Here is a 25753-nt window from a genome sequence, read left to right as displayed (position 1 = left end):
GCGATGACTATTATCCCTTACCAGGACGACCTCCCTAGTGGTGGCGGAGTCATGCCAAAAGTTATTAGCGGATCTCCAGACTGTACAGGACTTCCTTCAATCTCTAGGCTGGTTAATAAACAAAGAGAAGTCTTCCTTAATTCCGGCCCAGAAAGTGATATATCTGGGGTACAAATTTTGCTCAGTAGATCAAAACGTTTTTCTCCCCGCAGGAGAAGGTCTCAAAAATGATGCAAACAATGTCAGCCTTACAGACCAATCAGTCAGTCTCGCTGAGAGAGGTTTGAAGAGCAGTGGGTCTGAAGACCTCTTGCTTTCCCACAGGGCCATGGGCAAGATTTCATCAATGCCCATTACAGCTGTTTCTACTAAGGAACTGGGACGAAGACGCAAGTTCCCTGGAATCAAGGGTCTTGTTACCCTCCAGGGTAAAAAGAAGCTTGTGGTGGAGGACCAGTGTTGCCAACCTACCAGATTGAAATTTACTGACACAACACCCAAAATTTACTGGCACAGCCAAGTTTTTACTGCCATTTCCGAAAGTTGCAAAATGACAGTTTTAAGTGCAAATTTGAGTATTTAGGCTACAAACAAATACAATATGCAATTAGCAATCTGATTTAAGGTAGATAATAAGGCAAAAAACATATTTCTAATTTTATTTTCAATATAGTAAGTAAGTAGCTCAGGGACAGGACTCAGGAGGGTAAAAAATTAGAATGAATGGTGCACACACATAAAATTGACTCTCAGTGACACTGGCAGCAGTGTGCAGCAGCACAGATGATGGTGACATCTCACTGACACAACATGTCCCCTCTTGAGTCACAGTGACGGTCTCTCTCCAAGCCAAGTGGTCCCTCCAGTCCACTCCAGTCTAAACAGCACTGATGGTCCTGGTCCCATCCTGCCTTGCTCCCATACTGCAGACCCGCACACGAGGCTTTGGCCGCTCTGCTTGGCTCCATTGCACCATGACATCACAGGACACGCTCAGGCACGGCCTCCGCCAGAGCCGCCCGATCACACTGTAGTAGGCACTCAGATGGTCTCAGCCGGCTCCAGACCAAGCCGAGGGTCACAGCCATATTTTTTACTGACAACCTTTTACTTTTACTGGCAGGAGAACATTGCCTGGTTTTTCACTGGCTGCCAGTAAAAATACTGACGGTTGGCAGCACTGTGGAGGACGCACCTCCACCTAACAAGAGGTCTACCATGGTCCATTTCTATATCCCAGAGGATCACAATGGATGCGAGTTTCTGGGGATGGGGAGCCCATCTCAGCAACACAATGGTACCGACAGATGGGGATGTCCCGAAGCGAACCTGTTCGCAGATTAGAACAATTGCAAGACAGCGAAGTTATTTTATTGAACCCAGCGGATCAATCATTGGGGATTGGTGCTCTGGCGAATCCGTGGCCATTCAGCCTCTGTTACACCTTCCCGCTGATCAGGCTAATTCTGGAAGTCCCCTGGAAGTTTCTTCTAGAAGAAACAGATCTTATCCTAATGGCCCCTTTTTGGCCCAAGAGGCTATGGTTTTCTCTGTTACAGACTCTGGTCTCAGAGCCTCCACAGAGTCTATTCGGAAGAGAGAAGACTTCTTATCGCGGGGTCCAGTGTCGCACCCACAGGTGGTTTCCTTAAGCTTGACGGCCTGGTATCTGAAGAAAAGATACTAAGAGCCCAGGGGTTCTCTAACAAAGTAGTCAAGACCCTGGTAAATTGCAGAAAACCAGTCACTAGAGCCATATATTCCAAGGTCTGGAAGAAATTTAACTCGTGGTTATCTGAAAATCAAAGATTAACTCGAGATGTTCCTTCAGTTTTGGAATTTTTTTTTTTTTTTTTGGAATATCTGACTTTTTAAATCAATTTCTAGGTTTAGGCCAGTAGTGGTTAGAAGTTTTCCAACCTGGGACCTGTCCCTGGCGCTTAAAACTGGTAGAATTCACTTTTGAGCCCCTAGAGCAGTGATGACGAACCTTGGCACCCCAGATGTTTTGGAACTACATTTCCCATGATGCTCAACTACACTGCAGAGTGCATGAGCATCATGGGAAATGTAGTTCCAAAACATCTGGGGTGCCAAGGTTCGCCATCACTGCCCTAGAGGATATTTCAGTTAAGTTGCTTACCTTAAAAATAATTTTCCTTGTGCAATCACCTAAGCTCGTAGGGTAAGTGAGTTACAGGCCCTGTCAGTGAGGGAGCCTTTCCTCACAATTTTTGAGGATCGGGTAGGTTTGAAAACTGATCCAGGATTTATGCCTAAAGTGGCAAGTTCATTGTACTGCCAACCTTTTGTAGTTCGCCAAAGGGCAACCAAGAAAGAAAATTTAGTTTTTTTTTAGATGTGAGAAGAATTCTTCTCATCTACCTTGAGGTCACCAAAACCATTAGAAAAACAGACGCCTTGTCCTCTTTTCAGGCGCACACAAGGGAAAGAGTGCATCTAAAGCAAGCTATTTCTGAAACTTACAAAATTACGGAAGTTCCTCTGTTTTTTTTTTTTTTGTCACTGGGCACTCAACAAGAGCCTTGTATGCGTCTTGGGCTGAGGAGGCTGGAGCCTCACTGGAACAAATCTGCAGGGTTGCCACATGGTCCAGTTTTTCGATCTTCATTAAACATTATTGCCTGGATCTCCTATCTGCTCAGGAGCAGGCATTTGGTCATAAGGTCCTTCAGGCAGTAAGTTCTGGCTCATCGTCTCATGGCTGTTCTGGAAGACTCTTAGAGAAAAGCTGAGTTAGACTTACCGGTAACTCCTTTTCTGAGAGTCTTCCAGGACAGCCGGATTCCCACCCGGTTTTGTCTTTTATGTGTTTTATGCATATGTTTTACAGGGATGTCCTACGGTTCTCGATTACTGATATGGAGCCTGGGGGACCGCCCCTTTATCTGGTACGAGTTAGCGTGTTTCCTGTCCTGTAAGAGGAGCCCTAGGTCTCATGGGCTGTCCTGGAAGACTCTCAGAAAAGGAGTTATTTGTAAGTCTAACTCAGCTTTTCTATCCGCAAGTTTCCAACATGTGCTGGAGATGTCACAAAGAGCTGGGCATGCCGCTTCATGTTATCTAGCAATGTCGTTTATCGGTTTTGGACAGAAATTAAAGGATATCTAAAGGTGGTGTTGGAAAGGCACTCTCCTTCGGGGCACCCGTGTGGGCGCGCTGTATTGACACAGCTATGAGGGACTCGGCCCGTCTCCCATTTCATTGGATTTGATTGATAGCAGCGTAGTCATTGGCTCCCGCTGCTGTCAATCTATCTAATTAGGACCCAAAACACCGGCTGGAGATAGTGTGCTCATCCCCGTCGCTGGAAAGACCAGGTTCAGGTAAGTAAAAGGGGGGGCTCTGGGGAGCTGCTGCATCACAGGAGGTTTTTCACCTTCATGCATAGAATGCATGAAGGTGAAAAACCCTGAGGGTTTACAACCCCTTTTAAGAATGGACTGCAAGAGTGTATAGCCCTAAGGGGATATTTCCTTTTGTTTCCAATACAGAAATTAAAGAGAAATCTCCCTTTTTAATATTTAACTGCAAAAATAAGAAAAATTGGATTGGTTTTATGAATTTCTTCCTTCCTTTTAAAGCTAAAAAGTTTAGGCTTTAGTTACATTTTACATTATTGAATGATTAGTAAGAATAAAACTAGATTAAATCTTGTTAAAGTGTTTTTCTTTGTTTTGAAGTTTTTGCAGACATTGCATCACTAGAGGCAATCGATGCTAAAGGAAGATGAAAGATCTAGATTTAGGAGTCGAATATGTCATACCCAGCCTGGGGTACAGAAATGTTCTGGATCAAAACAACCCAGATGAGAAAAATGAGCAAGAGGACTTCAAATATCAAAAGAAAAAATCACAGGTCAGCTTTCTTGGTGAATGGTCATTGCTAATTTAAGTTTTGTTATAAAAGCTGACATTTGTTAGTTATCTCCTGCTTTAGGATGTTGTAGCTTGTTCACTGCAGAAACATAGCATCTTTAAATAAAGGGAAAAAGTGTGTGTGTGTGTGTGTGTGTGTGTGTGTGTGTGTGTATATATATATATATATATATATATATATATATATATATATTATATTATATTTTCTCACAAAAGTGACTACACTCCTTACATTTTTGTAAATATTTTATTATCTTTTCATGTGACAACACTGAAGAGGTGACACTTTGCTACAATGTAAAGTAGGGAGTTTACAGCTTCTATAACAGTGTAAATTTGCTGTCCCCTCAACATACCTCAATGCACAGCCATTAATGTTTAAACCGATGGCAACAAAAGTAAGTACACCCCATATGTGAAAATGTCCAAATTGGGCCCAATTTACCAGAACTCTCTGAGGATCTGAAAAAAAGAAAAAAGAATTGTTGCTCTACATCAATGGTTCTCCACTCCTGTCCTCAGGACCCACTAACGGGCCAGATTTTAAGTATTACCTTAGGGAGATGCAGACTAGAATACTGCTATCACTGAGCTGCAAATTATATCACCTGTGAAGTATTTCAGTTATCTTGCAAACCTGGCCGTTTAGTGGGTCCTGAGGACAGGAGTTGTGAACCACTGCTCTACATAAAGTTGGCCTAGGCTATAAGAAGATTGCCAAGACCCTAAAACTGTGCTGCAGCACGTTGGCCAAGGCCATACAGCAGTTTAAACAGATTAAGGACATGGATTACTGGAACCATGTCCTGTGGTCTGATGAGACCAAGATTAACTTTTTTTGGTTCAAATGTCATCATGACATCACTTCCGGTTTACTCTGGAACCAACTGCACCAGTTTTCAAAAATCGAAAGTATTCAAAAACGCAGATCATGGCGTTTTGAATGCTTTCAAGTGCAAAGTAGGGGTTTGGGGTCTTAGAGACCCCAGATCCCTCCATAAAGAGTATCTATTACTGTCACAGGGATGTTCACTTTTCTTGTGATGGCAATAAAAGTGATTAAAAAAAAAATTAAAGGAACAGTGCAAAAATAAAAAATTTAAATAAGAAAAAAATAAAACGCCCCATCCCTCCGTACTCGCGCGCAGAAGCGAACACATACGTACGTTGTAAGTGTTCAAACTACACACGTGAGGTATCGCCGGGATCGTTGGAGCAAGAGCAATGATTTTAGCGCAAGACCTCCTCTAACTCTCGAGAGGTGACCTGTAAAAATTTTTAAGGGGTCGACTGTTGAGATTTTAAAGTACCGTAGTTTGTCGTCATTCCACAAGTGTGTGCAATTTTAAAGCATGACGTGTTGGGTATCCATTTACTCAGCGTAACATCTTTCACATTATACAAAATAAGTGGGCTGACTTTACTGTTTTCTTTTTTTTATTTTATTTATTTATTTTTTTATTTTATTTTATTTTATTCTATTTTATTTTTTTTTTAATACACTTTAACCACCTCAATACAGGACACTTACACCCCCTTCCTGCCTAGGCCATTTTTCAGCTTTCAGCGCTGTCACACTTTGACAATTGCATGGTCATACTACACTGTAACCATGTGATTTTTTTTTTTTTTACCATTTTCTTCACACAAATAGAGCTTTCTTTTGGTGGTATTTAATCACTTCTGGGTTTTTTTTTTTTATTGGAGAAAATAACAGTTTCTGTCAGTAAGTTTTGTAAATAAGTAATTTTTCTCCTTCACTGGTGGGATCTTATGAGGTGGCACTGATAAGGAGGCACTGATATGTGGCACTGGTGGGCACAGATAGGTGACATTGATGGGGCAGCACTGACTGGCATCACTAATGGCCACTGATTGCTGGTACTGGTGGGCACTTATTGCTGGCACTGTGGGGGCTTTATTGTAATCGGGGCACTGCTGATCAGTGCCCTCATTACATACCTAGATGTCCTCTGCGAGGAGATGCCGCTGATCGTCTCTCCTTTCCTCACACTCTGTCAATGTGAGACGAGGAGCGCCGATTACCGGCATCTCCGTGTTTACATGTGACCGGCTGTGATTGGACACAGCTGATCACATCGTTAAAGAACTGCGGCTCTTTACAGAAATCCGACACGGCGCGATCGCCCCGCACCCAACCGGCCGTTCTGGGAAGCCGTCCTGACATCCACCCAGAATGATAGCCGCACCGCCCTGCCATCATTTGACGGTGGGTGGGCGGCAAGTGGTTAATGAATTTTTTAAAAATGCGTTTGAAAGACCGCTGCATAAATACAGTGTTACATAAAAAATTGCAAGGACCTCCATTTTATTCTCTAAACTTTTATTTCTTCAGAATAACAAACATGTTATACTTTCCTGCCCTGTGCAAAGGTCTTGTGCAGAGTAGCCCCGATCCTCTTCTCTGTCCCCTGCCAGCACCCTGGGCTTCCCCCCCCCCTCTCTTGCCAGGTGTCCCTATAGCAAGCCGCTTACTATGGGGGTACTTGTGTGTGCTCGCTCCCTGTTGTACAGTTATCTGGTTGCAATTGGCTGAGATTTTGTTTACTAGTGAGGGACAATTCACACCCCTTTTTTGGCATGCCTAACTTGTCCCAAGATACACTTGCTGGAAACCCACACTAAAAATGCAGCAAGCAGATTTTTAAAAAAATGTATTTCTCCTTTCAACGCATCACATACAAAACGCACATAGATGTGAACAGTGCTTTATTGTTCTCTTTACACTTTTGTTGCATCAGAGAGAGCTCAGGAGGCACCAGCAGTGCATAAAAAAATCCCTAGTTTCTTTTTACATTGAGAGCTTTGTCCTGCTGTCACACACAAAAGTGTTTTGTTCCTGTCCTGGTTAGTTGGTCTAGTTGTTCGAATATGCTTTGAAGTGCAGAATATTGGAGAATGCTTGTTTATGTAAAAACAGGTGTGTCCAAGCTTAAATGTCGAGAGCCGCATTGCAAGAAATTTGGATAAAGCTGGCCATGGATGGATTGAATCTCAATCCATCTATGGGCAGGCTGGTTGTTCTGAAGTCGATCCATTGATCGACTTCAGTACAACAACTAGTCTGTCGCATTTTTTTGCATTCGAATAACTGCCAGCGTCTTTTTTTTTTCACAACAAGGTTGGTCTTTATTTGAAAAAAGGAGAAAATAAAAAAAATACAATACATAGTAGTTTGAGATTAAATAAACGTAGTCATAAACATACAAGGAACGTAATCGTGTACACTTACAGCATGGTATACGACATATCCAATACAATAAAATTGACATACTTTACATATAAGGTCTATTATCAATAGAAGGATAGGAGGGTAGGGAGGGGGAAGGGAAGGGGGGCGTGGGGGAGACAAGCCACCCGGGTACCACCCATATTTGGAATCACCCACAGGAACAACTGGAACTAAGGGTCAGCATTATAAGTGGGACTTGTCCATGGCTTCCAAATCCGGTCAAACTTCCGGGGACACCCTCTACTCATGTAGGTTAGCCTATATATTGGTAACACTGCATTAACTGAGTCCTCCCATGATCTCACCGTGGGAGGTCTATGTGAGGTCCAGTTCAGCAAAATTTGTTTTTTTGCATAGAATAACAACAGTGAAATCAATATCTTAGTATATCTGGGTCTCTGTTCATCATCCTGAATACCCAACAGCGCCAGCTCCGGCGTCACCAGGATATCCAGCTGGAGCCTAATGTTAATAGAGTCCCCCACCTCAGCCCAGTATCCTGTCAACCACAGACACGACCAAAACATGTGGAAGAAGGTGCTGTCTGGTGATTGGCAACGCGGGCAATTCGGGGAGCGCAGCGGATAGATTCTGTGCAATCTCTGAGGGGTGTAGTATACCCTATGTAAAAATTGTTTGAATTTACTTGTCTCTAGAAGAGATTACCAATTTAGAGCTATCCTCAAAACATTCCTCCCAGGTCTCTCTATCTAGATCAGGCAAGTCAGTCTTCCATTTAACCCACAGGGCCTCCATTTTTGGTGAATCCTTCTGGAGGAGAACAAAATATATTGTGGACATAGTCTTAGTGAGAGTCTCCTGTGTCAATACCTCTTCAATAGGATTGACTGCAAGACTAGGAGGGAGTGGGAACTGTGCCCTGGCTGCATGTCGCAACTGATGGTACCTAAACAACATCCAGGCTGGAAGTCCAAATCTGTCTACTAGTTCGCGAAACGAGATAAGAGTTCTAGCCTGAAACACGTCTCGCAACAGTTTGATACCACACCGGGCCCACAGCTGTGGGTCCGGAATAGTACGGAAATGAGAAAGAGAGGGATTCCCCCATAGGGGGCAGAAGGGGGACCACCTATTAGGTTTTACGAAACGTCTGCTAGCCGCACCCCACACCTTGAGGGTCGCCACAGTCGAGGACGGAAGGGAGGGGTACGCCGAGGATCCCCTATAAACCAGATTACCCAACTCCTTCAAAGAACCCACTATGGCTGCCAGCGTCTTTAGCCGCCGGCAGCCATCATTATGTGACTGTGATCATTGTATGACAAAAGGACGTTTGTTGCTCAGCACTCATGCACAAATTAAGAGCAGACATCAAGAATTACACCCAGTGTTCAGGACATGAAAAAATGGTAGTGTGCAATGTCCATGCAAATAATAAATATATATACAGAATAAGAACAGATACTGATGCATACAAAGCAAGAGATGGGCTACGGTACAATATCTGTACATATGCCAGAAGTATAAATACAGATCCAGTGCAGTGGCAATAAGTAGAGAATAAGACACAGAATACATGGAATTCAACTTGGCAAATATGTTTACATTTAGGGTACAGCATAATAAACTTGACCAAAAAGCATACAGAAAAATGAATGATGTGTATTGTTTGTCTCGATTGCGATTTGATTTGCACAGAATCACATGCCAATCAAAATCACATTGTTTTCAATGGCACCTGTTAATATCAATATAACTCAGCACAGCGCAATTTTGGAAATGGTTCCTGTACTACTTTGGTGCAATTCCACCACGAATTTGGCCCCATAGAATGTGCAAACTTACATAATCGCATTGAAAATCTGATCGTACCACAGGAATCTGAACCCAGTCTTAAACACAGGCATAAAAATAGCGGCGCATTACCGCCGACGCCCCAGTGTGAAAAGGGCCTGAAAGGTAGTATTGGGGCATTTCAACAATACTGTAAAGCAGTAAGCATTTCTGTGCACTGTAAAGCAGTGTGAAACCCTGGCTGCAGCTTATTTCTCGCAGTAATTGACTGTGAAGATGCCTGCCTTCTCAATCTGGAAGTTAAACTCCCTTCCTACAAATGACCCCTAGGCGCACGAGACACCTTTTTTTTTTTTTTTTTTTTTTTTAATTCTTCTCACTTGATCACAGTAGCAAGAAATCGCTACTCTACCCTTTGATATGCAGACAGGGAAAGCATCCTTAAAGTCCAGCAGTCAGCACATGAATGCTTTACACAGGCTGCAGCAGATATTTTAGCAGCTGCATAATGGGACCCCCTATATGGCAGAGAGGCTACATTTGTGGCTTGCTTGTGTTTCATGGAACAAATGAAATAGTTAAAGGGTAACTCCACTTTCGTGGGGAAAAAAATGGCAAAAAAAAAAATTAATATAGCAAATACAAATGCAACTTGAGTCATATTGAAATTAAACACTTTTACTTTTTAATCTGCAGCTCTGTAATTTTCTGTAAAATGCAATGCAATATGGCTACCTGGAGTTGTTACTCCCCCAAGAAACATAATTTCCTGCTTGTGTGATTGGCTCACTGATTTTCTCAGAAGTCTGCACCAAGATACAAGTCAGATAACCAGCATCCCCTACAACAATTTTTTTTTTTTTTGATGAAATAGTCCCAATAGGAAATTGCATCTAAAGGTATACAGACCCTGCAATTTTCCTCATTAGAGCCCTGCAAGTGCAGCAGCTGATTTAAAATTATGAAACCACTCCCATTAGATTTAGTTTCCCCCACGGACACAGATAAACACACAGGGATCTCTTCAGAATAACAAAAGGTAGGAATCTGCAACAAAGTTTTTTTTAAATCCTTGTAATTTACATAGAGGAGAGGAGAATGTGTTTTTGTTAAGGAAAAAAAAGTGGAATTGCTCTTTAACCTTTAGCCATATTTCATTGTTTATCCTAAATGTTTTTATTTCTCAACATACCCCTTAGTTAATATGTCATGTTGATATGAAATTATTGAAACTGCATGTAATTCACTTATCGTTGTACTGAAATAGTTTTAGAAACTGAACTATAAAATATTTGAATAGTCTGTCCTTGAATCCTGTCATGAGAATAACGTGCATTTTCTATATACTTCAAAATTTCCAGCAATGAGGAATTTGCATCTCTGACTCTGGATGTAAAGTACACGAAGGTACAACTGAATTCCATGTTAGTATGTGCCTTATTCTTAATTAAAAGAGAGAGGATAATCATGGTTTTATTGACATAGGTTATTTACAGTTAAACTTAAAGCAGGGCTCCAAGAGTTATATTTTCCACATACTTGCATGTGGCCAACCTGTCAATGTATATACTCATATCTGATATCCAGAGGGCCATCTGAGATTATGTAAACCACTGTTGTAGCCTGCACTGCAGTGAGAGCCACAATCTTCCCCTCTGCACACTGACCACAGGTGGGAACTCACTTGGCCCTTTCCCCCATTCATAAGAATGCCTTGTATTTTTTTTTTCTCAATGATAAAGCGTTGTCTGGTTGGATGGGGTGGGAACATTAGGATCTCCACTTTTTCCAGTCAGAGAGTGCCTTGTATTTACAAAAAAAAAAATATAAGGCCTTCTACAGATGACGGTGGTGCAGAGGGACCACCTGTGGTGCAGAGGGGAAGATACTTGCACGCAACCTGGAGGATCAAGGCTCTCATGATTGATTGGTGTGGTTTACAGCTTCCCCAGGGGCCCTTCAGATGTAAGATTTGCATACGTACATTGAGCCAAGCTGGCCCAATGTAATTGTGCAAAAAATATAATTCTTGGAGTTCAGCTTTAAGAATATGCATAATTTATTTGCTCTTAACAGGTATCTCCTTGTTGCCATTAGCAAAAATTGCTCTTACAGCACTTTACAACGATAAAGGTAATCAGTATTTACTGTTGAGGTCCTAGGCAATAAGTGGGAGTGGGTAACTTCCAAAACTAATTATCTGTGCCCCCCCCCAAAAAAAAAAAAACACTGCCTGAAACTGTTGAAGGATTGTTAAAAGTGTAGCGTCCTGGTTTGGGGGATGTTCTGCTTTAACCTAATTCATTTACTTTTCTTGACAGTGAAGTTTTGTAGCATCTAGGAAGTTTATGGTAGTGGGCATCTACAAATGACAGAGGGATGAATAGAGTTTGATGTTGAATGACATGAGAATTACCTCTTATAAATTAAGGTAAAGGGTCATTTGATTTACTGTGCTTTTTGAAAGCTGTACAAGTGCAAATAGTGGTGCTTGCAGGGCTGAAATAGGCACTAGCTTTCTCCTTTTACGAACAGCTTATTGCTGTTGATACTTTAAAAAACAAAACACATTTTCAAACTGCTACTGCCGTCTATTCTAGATAGCACCATTCCAGTGCCTGAGTTACTAATGTTCATACAGTGAGGAGAAAAAAGTATTTGACCCCCTGCTGATTTTGTACGTTTGCCCACCGACAAAGAAATGATCAGCCTATAATTTTAATGGTAGGTTTATTTTAACAGTGAAACAGAGAATAACTACACAAATATCCAGAAAAACGCATTTCAAAAGTTATAAATTGATTTGCATTTTAATAAGTTAAGTATTTGATCCCCTATCAGCAAGATTTTTGGCTCCCAGGTGTCTTCTATACAGGTAATGAGCTGAGATTAGGAGCACTCTCTCTTAAAAGGAGTGCTCCTACTCTCAGCTTGTTCCATGTATAAAACACCTGTCCACAGATGCAATCAATAAATCAGATTCCAATCTCTCTACCATGGCCATGACAAAAGAGCTGTCCAAGGATGTCAGGAACAAGATTGTAGATTTACTCAAGGATGGAATGGGCTACAAGACCATTCCCAAGCAGCTTGGTTAGAGGGTGACATGGTGCGATTATTCGCAAATGGACGAAACACAAAATAACTGTCAATGTCCCTCGGTCTGGGGCTCCATGCAAGTTCTCACCTTGTGGAGTTTCAATGATCATGAGAACGGCGAGGAATCGGCCCAAAACTACATGGGAGAATCTTGTCCATGATCTCAAGGCTGGGACCATAGTCTCCAAGAAAACAATTGGTAACACACTACGCTGTGAAGGACTGAAATCCTGCAGTGCTCGCAAGGTCCCCCTGCTCAAAAAAGCACATGTACAGGCCTGTTTGAAGTTTGCTAATGAACTTCTGAATGATTCAGAGGATAACTAGGTGAAAAAGTTGTTGGCAGATGTGACCAAAATCGAGCTCTTTGGCATCAACTCAACTCGCTATGTTTGGAGGAGGGGGAATGTTGCCTATGACCCCAAGAACACCAACCCCACCGTCAAACATGAAGGTGGAAACATTATGCTTTGGGGGTGTTTGTCTGCTAAGGGGACAGGACAACTTCACTGCATCAAAGGAACGATGGACTGGGCCATGTACCATCAAATCTTGGGTGAGAACCTCCTTCCCTCAGCTAGGGCATTGAAAATGGGTCATGGATGGGTATTCCAGCATGACAATGACCCAAAACACACAGCCAAGGCAGCAAAGGAGTGGCTCAAAAGAAGCGCATTAAGGTCCTGGAGTGGCCTAGCCAGTCTCCAGCCAGTCTTTTTTGTCGTGGATAAATCTAGCCTTGGGTATGATGGTGAATTATTCCTTTTGTAAGGACTGTTACCATAGAGGTGAGGGGTATCTAACCATTTACCATCTAAATTGAATAACGCTGAAACCTTTACACTCCTATGTCCACTCCCAAACTACCTTTTTTGAGCAGGCTAACATGGCTTTGCAGAACATTCTTTGGAACACCCTAAAAGCAAACATTCAAAAACTTTCTACTAAATTGTCCGGGTGTGTGTGTGTGTCTCTTCTTGCTCTTAACTCATGGCTCTATTTTCTTGCTTGTCAATTACAACACCTTACAGGTTGGGGACAGTTAACTTTTCATCATCACGGTTCACAACACATACTATCATTTGACTTTAAAGGTCAAAACGTGGCCACTCGGGTCTGTACAGATGCTGTGGCCGCAGCAAAATTTCAATGGCGTGTCACACCACTGAAGAAGACGGGACTGCACCATAGCTGTCCTGCTACCACTTGCAGTGCACATGGTTGCAGCTAGGTGGTGCACATTTTGAGGGTGAAAACAGGTGGTAAAATGCCCTCTGAAAATCGATCCACCACAGACTGCTTGTCATAGAAGTGATGTTAGCTGCACATGTGAATGAGACCTTACAAACTAATATCTTAAAGCATATGTCAGCTGACCCAATTTTTTAATTAACAGTAAGGTGTGAAATACTGTAAACTGAAGGGTATTGATATTGTCACCCGATATTTTCTTTAATCACATAACGACTCGCAGAAATATGGCAGCTTGGTGTCTTTAATGCATGAAAGAAGTTCCCACATTGATGCTAAAGACTCCTTGTACAAAGATGGGGTTTTGATATCTTTTCAACAACTCTAATCAGAGCTCAAGCTTAAAGTGGAGTTCAACCCATATAAAAGTCAGCAGCTACAAAATGTGAATCGGACACTCTCCTATCCCACGGTCCAGCGATGCGGGCGAACGAATCCCCGCTTCTGTGGCGCCGGCATTGTCAATGTTGTCATTGTCCTCTCTGCTGCACTGTTACTGGCCGGGCAATCATCGGGGACCTGTGACGTGTCCCAGATTGCCGAGAGGGAGGGGGGAGAGGTGAACTTCCAGTGCCCCGGGAGGAAGCGGGAGCTGGATCCCTCTAAAAAGAGGGTATCTGCCCCCCCCCCCCAAAAATGTGGCATGTCAGGGGGTCACCTTCACTTAAAGCGGAAGTTCCATTTTTGAGTGGAACTCCACTTTAATAATAATAATAGTAGTAGTACCTTTTATCAATACTTGTAACTTAGACATGCTTTTCAGAGACAGGACAGAAAATGATTCAAAATTGGTGCCTACAATGTTGTTTAGCACTGTAATCCGCAGTAACAAAATTCATTCTTCCTATAACCATATTGTAACTAAACACCTTATACGCTTACACCTTGTAAAACCAACACATTACCCTCGTCCAGTAAAAGCTGGCTGGATAGTAGGGGTGCAACGGATCAAAAATCTCATGGATCGGATCGATCCTCAGATCAGAGTCACGGATCGGATCATTTTCGTATCAGCAAAAAAAAAAAAAAAAAACCACACAAATCTTGTTACACCCACCGGAGTTTTAGATTTAAAAGCTATTTTCAACACAAAACCGAGCTTATATTCATAAATACAGTATTTGTGCATATAAGCTCAGTTTTGTGTTGAAAATGGCTTTTAAATCTAAAACTCCGGTGGGTGTAACAAGATGTCCGCTTGCCCCCTTCTCACTCTATCATTATTGTACTGTGCAGGAGTGTGGGGTGTAGCAAGATGGCGACGAAACGTCACTTCCTGTCGAGACAGCGGCCGCTTTCGGGTGTACTAAGATGGCCGCCGGCTCCGGAGCTAGGCCGAAGCCGCGGCCTTTCCTATGGCAGAGGCCGAAAAGTGCTCGGCGGATCGGCACGGATCATCCGCGGAGGGTGATCCGTACGGATCACGGATCGGCAACGATCCGTTGCACCCCTACTGGATAGGGACCGTGATACATTTCTAATGATCGGTGGGAGGAGGTATTGCCAGCAGTCCCTGGAGTGTCGCTATCTCACTTTGACCCCATTATTCATTATTCACAGAGCTTATTGGAAACCCAAATTTCTGTTTCAAAGAGGTCTACAGAGTGCTTATTATTGTGCCAAATGTGGCAGGCACTGGAGTGATCTGCTCAATCTTCTCTGGCAATGCCCCAAGTTGCATTGCTGGATTGGTGTCATTCTAACCTTTTGACTGCGTCGTTTATGCGGTCTTTGCAATATGATCCTTTTTATGTGTATACTGGGATGAACTTCTATGCACATGGATCGCCATATTATCACCATATTATATCGCCCCCCCCCCCTACCCACTAACTCACTCACTGCCCAAGAGATTGCCAATCACTTCAAAGACAAGATTGATGCAATTTCTGAGGACACTCCACTATGCGTACATCTTCCCCACCCAACATCCCTTGCCCTAACAGCACATTCAACACTCTTCTCTTTTGAATTGGCTACTACTGAAGAGGTTACAAAACTTTTCTCAGATACCCACCTAACCGATTGTCCCTTGGATCCTGTTCACTCACAACTACTACGTTCACCCTCCTCTTCTATCCTATGCTCCCTCACACACATCTTCAATCTCTCCCTCTCTAGCGGCACCTTCCCCTCCCCTCTAAAACATGCGCAGATCACTCCCATACTTAAAAAGCCCTCACTGCACCCTACCAACCTGAACAACTTAAGACCCATCTCATTGCTCCCATTCACCTCTAAACTTCTAGAATGCTTATTCTACAACCGTCTTAGCTCCTACCTCAGTGAAAATAACCTTCTTGACCCCTTACAGTCTGGCTTTCGCTTGCAGCACGCCACGGAAACTGCCTTACTAAAACTCGCTAACGATTTACTAACTGCTAAAACCAACAGCCAGTACTCCATACTCCTACTACTTGACCTCTCTGCGGCCTTTGATACTGTTGACCACCCGCTCCTTCTCAATAAACTACATTCCCTTGGCCTCCGAGATTCTGCTCTATCCTGGTTCTCTGCCCATTTATCACAGCGCTTCTTCAGTGTCACCTACAACTCTGTCTCCTCCTCTCTATTGCACCTTTCTGTGGGGGTCCCCCAAGGCTCTGTTCTTGGACCTCTTCTCTTCTCTAGTTCCTTCAGTCTCCTCTCGCATTACTAACTGACAAATCTTTCTAAAACTGAGCTGTTAAAGGGGTTGTAAAGGTAAAAATTTTTTCACCTTAATGCATTATATGCATTAAGGTGAAAAAACTTTTGACAATACCGCCGCCCCCAGCCCCCCCGTTTTACTTACCTGACACCGCGAATCTCCGCTGCTCGTTCTTGTCATCTCTATTGCAGCTCAGCCTGGTCGCTGATTGGCTGCAGTGGATGGATTGAAAGCAGCGCAGCCATTGGCTCGCGCTGCTGTCAATCACATCCGATGACGCGGCGCGCCGGGGGCGGGGCCGAGCGATACAGCGAGCGGCTATAGCCGCCGGCTGTATCACGGGAGCGCGCCCACAACAGCTAACCACCATGCGAGGGAGCTCGCATTAAGGTGGTTATTTCTTGCGGGGAGGAGCTGAAACAGCCGCCGAGGGACCCCAGAAGAGCAGGTTCGGGGCCACTCTGTGCAGAACAAGCTGCACAGTGAAGGTAAGTATGACATGTTAGTTATTTTTAAAAAAAAAATAAAATTACCTTTACAACCCCGTTAATATCCCCTCCCGCCCGTGCCCCCCTCCATGACTTTTCAATCAAAATCAACAACGCAGCCATCAGTCCCTCCCCTCACTCCAGGGTACTAGGTGTAATCCTAGACTCTGACTTGTCATTTCAGCCTCAAATCCAATCGTTGTCAAAAGTTTGTAGAATTCACCTCTGTAACATCTCTAAAATTTGCCCCTTTTTAACAAATGAAACCACCAAGCTCCTCATTCACTCCCTCGTTATCTCTCGCCTTGACTATTGCAACTCCCTTCTCATTGGCCTGCCTCTCCATAGGCTATCCCCTCTTCAGTCTATCATGAATGTTGCTGCCAGACTTATACACCTTACCAACCACTCAGTGTCTGCCAACCCTCTCTTCCAATCCCTACACTGGCTCCCAATCGCCCAGCAAATTAAATTCAAAATACTAACCACAACATAAAAAGCCATTTACAACTCTGCCCTGAGCTAAATCACCAATCTTGTCTGCAAATATCTCCCAAATCTTCTCAAGACCTCCTTCTCTCAAGCCCTCTCGTGTCCTTCTTCATGCTTGTCTCTAGGATTTCTCCAGAGCCTCTCCCATCCTCTAGAACTCGCTACCTCCACCTGTCCGGCTATCCCCTACTCTTGCTCTTGAAAACTCATCTCTTCAGGAAAGCCTATCACGTCTCTACCTAATCTTTTACCACTTCCATCAGCTCATTCCCCACAGTTACCACCTTTTGTACCACCTGCCCCACCCTATTTAGATTGTAAGCTCTTCTGAGCAGGGCCCTCTTAATCCTCTTGTATTTTAGTGTATTTTAACTGTATTGTCTCCCTTTTATATTGTAAAGCGCTGTGTAAACTGTTGGCGCTATATAAATCCTGTATAATAATAATATTGTAGATACTCATGACAGGACAGTGTTTACTACTAGGAAGTTGATGACCAGAAAATGGAGTTCTTACTACTCCTACTGTAGGACAATGGTTGGGGGAGATGCACTCAGTGTTGTCCTTTTGAGAAATTGATGTATAGCAGAAGGGTGTCCATTAAATTTCCTAAAAACTATGGGCTTGCTAGTTAAACAAAATGGATAACACCCTATAACTAGTCTAATCCCTGTTAACTGCCCATGGCTAATGTGTTGTTTAGAGGTCGACCGATATATCGGCCGATATTTGGCGTTTTTTATTTAAACGGCATCGGCTGATTGTGCTGATAAAAAAAGCCGATTATAACGTCAGCGGGACTTGCAAGTTGAAGTCTTCTGTGAACTTCTCTCCTTCTCTGGGCAGCCTGCCAAATCTGATAAAAAGAACCTGAAGAGATACAATGTTTACTCTTATCAATGGACTGAATTCTGTGTGTAGAAGCTCTCAGTTTAACCATTTAAAGACTAAATCTTTTCTGACACTTGTTGCTTACAAGTAAAAATCCTGTATTTTCTGCTAGAAAATCACTTCAAACCCCCAAACATTATATATATATATATATATATATATATATATATATATATATATATATATATATATATATATATATATATATATATTAGCAGAGACCCTAGGGAATAAAATAGCAGTTGTTGCAATATTTTATGTCACACGGTATTTGCGCAGCGGTCTTTTAAACACAATTTTTTTTGAAAAAATACACTAATGAATTCGGGCTTTCACACTGAGACTGCAGGGGAGCCGTTTTGCAGGCACTTTACAGGCGCTATTTTAAGCCCAAAAGCGCCTGAAAAACGACCCAGTGTAAAAGGGGTCTAACTGTTAGATTTTATGAGATGAAGGGAAGAAAAAAAAAAATCGGCATCATATATCGGCCACCGCGTTTTTTTAAATATTGACATCAGCCAGAGAAAAACCCATATCGGTCGACCTCTAGTGTTGTTGCTTAGGAGGTTGATGTGTGTCCCTCTGTTTTGAGCTGGTACTTTGGTGTAAAAAAAACAAAACACATTGCTAGTCTATTAAGGCTGGCCATACACTGCGAATTTCTCTCAATTCCCCTATTAACGCAGACAGCACTGACAGGGGAGTCCCTCCTGCCGAGACATTGTATACCAGCCACTAGCGATAATCGCATGTAAGGCCCGGCAGGCTGGTTCAGCCTGCCCATACATACCGTTTATGGCCAGCTTAACTGTGATTTAAGCCAGCCATACATGGATGGAAATTCATCCAGTCGAGCAGGGAATGGCCCAATTTCGATCCATGTATGGGAAGGTTGGTTGCACATAATCAATCTTTCAATCAACTTGTATACAGCCTGCCAAGTTTTTCCTGAACAATCAGTGCCACCAGCTATAGCTAGCAAAACTTCTCATTGTATTTTGACGGTGGGGAAGGCTCTTCGCTGTCAGCAATACAATACCATAGCGAGAAGGATTTCCCCATCCACATTGAGTTCCACCCCCTGGTTAAATTAAAAATGAATGAATGAATTGTGTATGGCCAGCTTTACTCAGTGTGGAGATACTGTATATGTGCTGTTCAGACTACAAAAGACTTACACAGTGTCTTTTTTTTTTTTTTTCTATAATGTTCATATGCTTGGTGTTGTGAAATTGCATTTGCTTCGCTGCTGTCCATTATGGCTGTACACTCCTAAATTATATCATCTTTCTTTTTGTACATCTGATACTTTTTTTTGATCAATAAAAAAAAAAACCAACCAGTTCAAACTAAAAATTAACTGCTGATAATCGTGTACAATGGTATATATGGGTAGAATGTTTTTTTGTTTTTTTTTTAAACAACATTGTAAAAATATGTACATTTTATCATGTGGTTTAAAGCTTATTTCCTGGCTGTAAATCTGTTGGGAGGGGGAAGGATGACTTTTCACCTAATATTTGGTTGTCATGGCTGAAGATGGTGGTTTTGCTGATTTCAGTATCACTGGAAACTGAAAATTACTGCAGCGTTTTGGAAAAAATAAAATATACCCTTTTTGTTTTCTTCTGTGTTAGCCTGAGCTTTGTCTTCCCTCTGAGCCTTCCTAATTTCTCTAGACTACTCCCTAGAAAGTTTGTAAACCTGTACAAATGGTCTAGATTTTTTGGATAACTGGATTCTAAAATGAAATATGAATTTGTTATAAGAAATAGAGACCATGCATGCTTAGTGATTGCACACTGAATTTTACCTTGCGCTGTTTAAAAATAAACATTTTGGATGAAGTAATGAAAAATTAAATTTTTTTTTTTTTTTTTTTTTTAATGTTTCTATTTACTATATGCGTGGATCCACAGGGGAGAAACCTCATTCTTCTTGTCCTGGTTACAGGAAGAGCAAATTATTTGAAATCTCTTCAATGAGGAAAGCAACCACAAGAGTTGTATTTAGTAGAATAGGGAAGGATTAGAACTTCCTTCTGAACACCATTTCTCCTGGCAAGAGCAAAGCAGTGTAAAAAAAATAAAAAATAAAACCCGCCTAGAGCCATCTTTTGCAAGCGCGTTTTGACGCGTTAAGCTTTGGGCGTGCATTCCATTGGCCAGAATATACATGTATTCAGGTTGTTGAAAAAAAAAGAAAGCTGAAGTGCTAAACATACCTACCAAAGTGTTCCTCTCCTGAATACGCAAGTGATGTTGTTTTTTACTGCCTCTAATCGTTCCTGCCTTTATTGCCCGTAAACGCCTATGTGCATGGACACATTGGCTAACCTAGAGGGCCGTTTAGAGGCAGAAAAAGGTCAGATGTCCTTAGGCCCCATGCACACTTGAGCTAAACATTGCTTTTACAGATCTTTTTAGCTTTTTTTTTTTTTTTTATTCATTTTTTTTCTGCCTCTAAACTCCCCTCTGTGTTAACCTAAGGCTCGGTTCACACAGGGGCAACACGATTTCAGCGCGACTTTGTACGGCGACTTCAACGCGGCTTCAACGCGACTTCAGCGCGACTTCAGCACGACTTTAGCAAATTACAACGCGACTTCAAGTCGCTTCCAGGACAGGCGACTTCGGCTGTGGCCAATCACAGGACAATCAGCTCTCTGGGAGGGAGGGGTTTGCCTGGGCAAACGAAATTTTTTGCCTGCAAAGTCGCTTGACAATCCGACTTGGAGGCGACTTCCATTGATTTCTATGGTACAGGCCGCCTACCAAGTCGGATCCAAGTAGTACAGGGAGTACGCTCTGAAGTCGGAGCGACTTCAGTAGTGTCTATTAAGACGCTCCCATTCACTGTCATGTGAATCTCTTTCTGGGGCGACTTGGGGCGACTTGAGGGGCGACAAGTCGGATCCCAAGTCGTCCCAGTGTGAACCGAGCCTAAGTGTCCATGAACACTTTAGGCATTTAGAGGCAGGAAAGTTTAGAGTGATAACATCCTAATGACCAGATGTGTAAAAAAAAATAAATTAAAATCTAACAAAAGGAATACATTTTAAAGGGTTTTTTTTGTTTTTTTTTTTTTTAAATTTACTGTCAGTGTCGCTGATCACCAAAATATGATATCAGGGTCATATATGGCCCTGTACTGCACTGGTGACAGTATGTTAAAAAAAAAAATACCTTGGACTGTCTAATTTCTAAAAAGTAGTAATGTTGGGGTATGAGATGAGGCCCTCAGTACATCAGGATTAATCAATTTTCAAATCTATATACCATAGTTTGTAGGCGCTTAAACTTTCATTTTAATATTGGGATTTTTTTTCATCAAAAACATGTAGCAGAATGAATTTTGGCCTAAATTTTATATAAAAATTTGATTTTATTGTATGTGTTTTATGACAAAGTAGAACAAACATATTTTTTTTTTTTTTTCTTAAATGTTGATCTTTTTTCATTTGGCAAAACATAAACACCATAGGAAAGCTCTATTTGTGTGAAAACATTTTTTTTTTTTTTCATGTTATCTGGCAGGGTGTATTTGATTTAAATCAAGTCGATTTTAAATGGCTAGTAAAAAGGCTTGATTTAAATCATAATTATTAAAGAGCGGCTGTCATCTCTGTCCCGCAGCGGCTCCTCCTCTGACCTGCTGTTGACTCACCGACAGTCCCATTCACTTTAATGGGACAGCTGGTGATGTGGCAGTGACACAACAAGGTGAGGAACGTGGCGGCAGCAGGTGAGTGGATGTTCGCTAACAGGTGCTGCCATTATGGATCTGAAACAGGTGCTTTTAAAAATGTAAGGACTTATTCTATAGGAATATTTGCAAATTAAATCAAGGTTTCCTATTTAGAATAATAAGCTGTCAGGTTAGTAAAACAACAATATCAGAACCGATTCAGTCATTCAGTTTGTAGTGTACATAGATTTGCAAAACGGGATAAAGTAATATTCCTGAACTTTGATTTAATTGTACTGTGAAATTGTGTGACTGCATCATTGCAGTGCATGTTATCTCGCCTTGCAGAGCTTGGATTCGTTGAATGAAATGAGTTCACCAAAAATGTAAATATTGCAGAATATTCAGCCTCATGCTACATAACTAAGCTCCATTTCATGCTGAATAAACTAAATTATTAATGTATCTTAAATAGAAACCTATGTTTAGAGATTTTTACCCCAAAAGCATTTTATTAAAATAAATTTGATAAAAATCAAAGTCTGATTTAAATCAAAATCAATTTTTTTTTTTTTTTTTATTATCCACCCTGTTATTTGTATACAGTGTTGCATGACTGTGCATTTGTCATTCAAAGTACAACAGCTCTGAAAGCTGAAAATTGACCTAGGCAGGAAGGGTGTGAAAGTACCCAGTATAGAAGTGGTTAAAGTTATTGTAAATGCATATTTAATAAAAAACAAACATGTTTACCTGCTCTGTGCAATGGTTTTGCACAAAGCAGCCCTGATCCTTCTCGGGTTCCTTGCTGCACTCCTGGCCCCTTCCTTCTTGCCAAGTGCCCCACAGCAAGCAACTCGCTATGGGGGGCCCCCAAGCCGCTGCTTTGTGTGTACGTTCACACACAGCCACTGCTTGGCCCCACCCTCTGCTCCCCATTGGCTGACTGGCTGTGATTGACAGTAGCCGGAGTCAGTAGAATGCATGAAGGTAAAAACCTTGAGCCTTTACAACCACTTTAAGATAGTTTTCTTTCCTAAAGTTAGATATAAATAGTACTTGCCCGCATCATTTTAAATCTTTATTTGTGTTGTAGAAAGTTCTGCAAATACACACATTCTAGGTTCATAAAGAGAAAACTGTCAGCTTGTTTAGAAACCATAAATATTGGTTAGTAGATGGATATTTAAGATGGGTTATGTTTTTCATTCAGCTGATAGTTCTGTTTATCATGGTGACTCAGCACTTGTAGAGTCCCCTTCCCACTTCCTTGTTTCTGTGTCCCTTGTGCCTCTTGTTCAGTGAGTCACAGGCTATTGTGTCATCCAGTCATACCTAATGTATTACTACCTGCTTCTCATTCTTCTAGCTGCGAATGCACTGGCTGATCCAGTATATTGCCTTGGGGCTTAACATTTACAGTGACAACAGAACTCTTATTGGCTGATTACCTCTCTGGCAGCAGGATAGAACTAAAACTGTTATTGGTTGGCATTACCTCACAGCACTTAATGTAAAAGTAAAGGCTAAACTTTTTTTTTTTTTTTTTGTATAGAGCAAGGGAGGGTTATAACCCCTTTCAGTTTTTTTCGCCATCAATGTCCTATTGTGGAGATTTCCCCATGTTTCCTTTCCCATAGCCAAACAGGAAGCGAGAGGAAAAACCTGCAAATTAAGGGAATTCCTTGGGGACCCCCCAGGTCACCAGAACTCATGTCCCCATTGGAAAAATTCCCCTCTATTACTCGACCTAATCTCCTAAACGTACCTCGTAAAGGTACGTATAGGAGGCATTCTAATTGGGCAGTGCCGTCACTATCTGATGTGTCAAAAGGGGTGATCGTGGGACTCCAGGTCAGTGGGATTGGGTGTGATAGGGAAGGGGTCCAGTGTAAGTTAACCTTTTTCAGATTTTCTGTAAAGGTGAACTTACGCTTTCAAATACATATTCATCCAGTAGTCTTGGGTGTACTTCACTTTTTGGTGTATACAGAGGTTACTCGAGGAGGAGCTATAAATGCTTAGAGTAGGCTTTAGTGCTACTAGATAGACAGAAATTGTGCAAGCTGAGTAAACGTCTCCTTCAGCCAGTCTTCTGTTCCTTTTTAAACATATTTCTAGTCTAGATAGGCATTTTCATTTCTGCTTTGCTTTAGCTTTTCTGCTAAGGTTGCACATTAGGTCACACTGTTAGTTACAACACCAATCACATGGTTTTGCTCAAGCTTATAGTGGAAGTCCACCCAAACAGTTAAATTCTCCCCTGCAATCATTAATGTGATCTTGGTTCAGCCTTATGCCTCAAAATGTCAGTGTAGCTGTAAGTGCTCTGTAGTTTCGGCTCACAGTCTACAATGATCATTATACATTAAAGGAACAGTACAGGCGACCACACTAAGGCTCCGTTTCCACTAGTATGACTTGTCATGCGACTTTGACCACACTAGTGGAAACGGCGCCTTAAACTTTACATGTAATGAGCCATAGAAATCGATCTGTATCCTTCCAGACTTTCTAAGCTAAACAATCAGGTAGCCAGAAAATGAAGAATAATATCAAAGATAACAATATTTAACATACTATTAATAGGAAAAAAATTTTTTGACTGGACTTCCACTTTAGGGTTGTGAGATGAATCTTCACTTCAGTGGGATATAATTTTAATGGAGGTTTAAGACCAAAACAAAAATGTAATACCGTATTTATCGGCATATAACATGCACTTTTTTCCCCTTAAAATCAGGGGGAAATCGTGGGTGCGTGTTATACGCCGATCCCCTGCGATCCCCCGCTGACTGTGAGCAGAGAGATCGCCGGCCGTCGCTATACATAGCGGAGTTTGAAAATGGCGGCGCCGAGATACATAGCCGTGACTTGAGGCGGCTCTCGGCCACTTTCGGCTCCACTCGTAGTACTGCCCGGGATGGGCGTGACTGTGAGCGGAGCGAGTGCCGCCCATATACAGATAACCGAGTGTACCCGGCTAGGTTCGGCTAGCTCCGCTCACAGTCACGCCCAGTCCCGCCCTATGATGGACTGGGCAAGGCTGCAAATGGACACAGGCAAAGTTGCAGATGGGCACTGACAAAGCTATAAGGCTGCAAATGACACCAAGGCTGCAAATGACACTGGACAAGCATGCAGATGGACGCTGTGCAAGGCTGCATTGATGGGCATTTAAATGTAACTTTTTTTCCTTAAGGGTCCTTTCACACTGGGGCGGTTTGCGGGTGCTATTGCGCTAATAATAGCGCCCGCAAACCGACCTGAAAGTGCCGCTGCTTTCATTCCAGTGTGAAAGCCCCGAGGGCTTTCACACTGGAGCGATGCCCTGGCAGGACGGTAAAAAAAGTCCTGCCAGCAGCATCTTCGGAGCGGTGAAGGAGCGGAGTGTATACCGCTCTTCACCGCTCCTGCCCATTGAAATCAATGGGACAGCGCGGCTATACTGCCGGCAAAGCGCCTCTGCAGAGGCGCTTTGCGGTGGTTTTAACCCTTTCTTGTCTGCTAGCAGGGGGGGTAAAACCGCCCCGCTAGCGGCCGCATACCGACGGTAAAGCGCCGCTTAAAATAGTGTCGCTTTACCGCCGACAACGCCCCCGCCCCAGTGTGAAAGGACCCTAAAACTTTTTTTCTCCTTAAAATTCCCTCCTAAACTTGGGGTGCGTGTTATACGCCGATAAATACGGTATATTGTAGCTTGCCAGTCCTTTGATGCAGTGACCATTTTCACTACTCAGGCTAAAAACCTTTTCAGCAAGTAAAGGAAATAACTGATGCTTTTTCCACATTAATTTAACTTTACAGTTTTGAAATTGAGAAAATAAAACCTAAGGATTGAAAGTTAATAAACTGTTGATCTTGTCCCTTATACAGTGTCTTATACAGGCATGTTTCAAGTCCAGCCTGTATAACAACTGACAACCATGGCTGCCCTCATAGATACAATGGAGAATAGTGTAGACAGTGTGGTCACATGACCTTTTACCGCTCGCCTCCCCTGATCTAAGGACTACAGTGGGAGGAACTGAGCGGGCAGCACATCGGTCATGTGATTTCCTGGCTGACAGAAGGGAATCTCAGCCTCTCCCGCTGTAGTCCTTAGATCGGGGGAGGAGAGTGGTGGGAGGTCATGTGAACGCACAGCAGCACTCTGAAAAAAGGTATTTAGCAGTATAATAAAAAAAAAAATGAACACTGTATTATACCTTGTTATAACAGAGGGGCTTGCAGTAATGCTATTCACTGACTTTGCAACCACATTAAGGCAGAGGATAGTAGGACTCCA

General features: G+C 42.4%; 1 protein-coding gene across 2 annotated transcripts in view; it reads left to right on the top strand.

The window, feature by feature from the left end:
* Positions 1-25753, top strand: part of ABCC5 (ATP binding cassette subfamily C member 5) — a 207397-nt gene that overhangs the window by 13323 nt on the left and 168321 nt on the right. For both annotated transcript variants that reach the window (XM_073626551.1, XM_073626552.1), the window contains exon 2: positions 3705-3879. In XM_073626551.1, the coding sequence (XP_073482652.1) occupies positions 3751-3879 (129 nt within the window). In that variant the 5' untranslated portion in view covers positions 3705-3750. The remainder of the gene's footprint in view (positions 1-3704; positions 3880-25753) is intronic.

This window comes from Aquarana catesbeiana, linkage group LG04 (assembly GCF_042186555.1).
Source record: "Aquarana catesbeiana isolate 2022-GZ linkage group LG04, ASM4218655v1, whole genome shotgun sequence".
Classification (NCBI taxonomy): Eukaryota; Metazoa; Chordata; class Amphibia; order Anura; family Ranidae; genus Aquarana; species Aquarana catesbeiana.
This window is presented reverse-complemented; position numbering and strand designations above follow the sequence as displayed.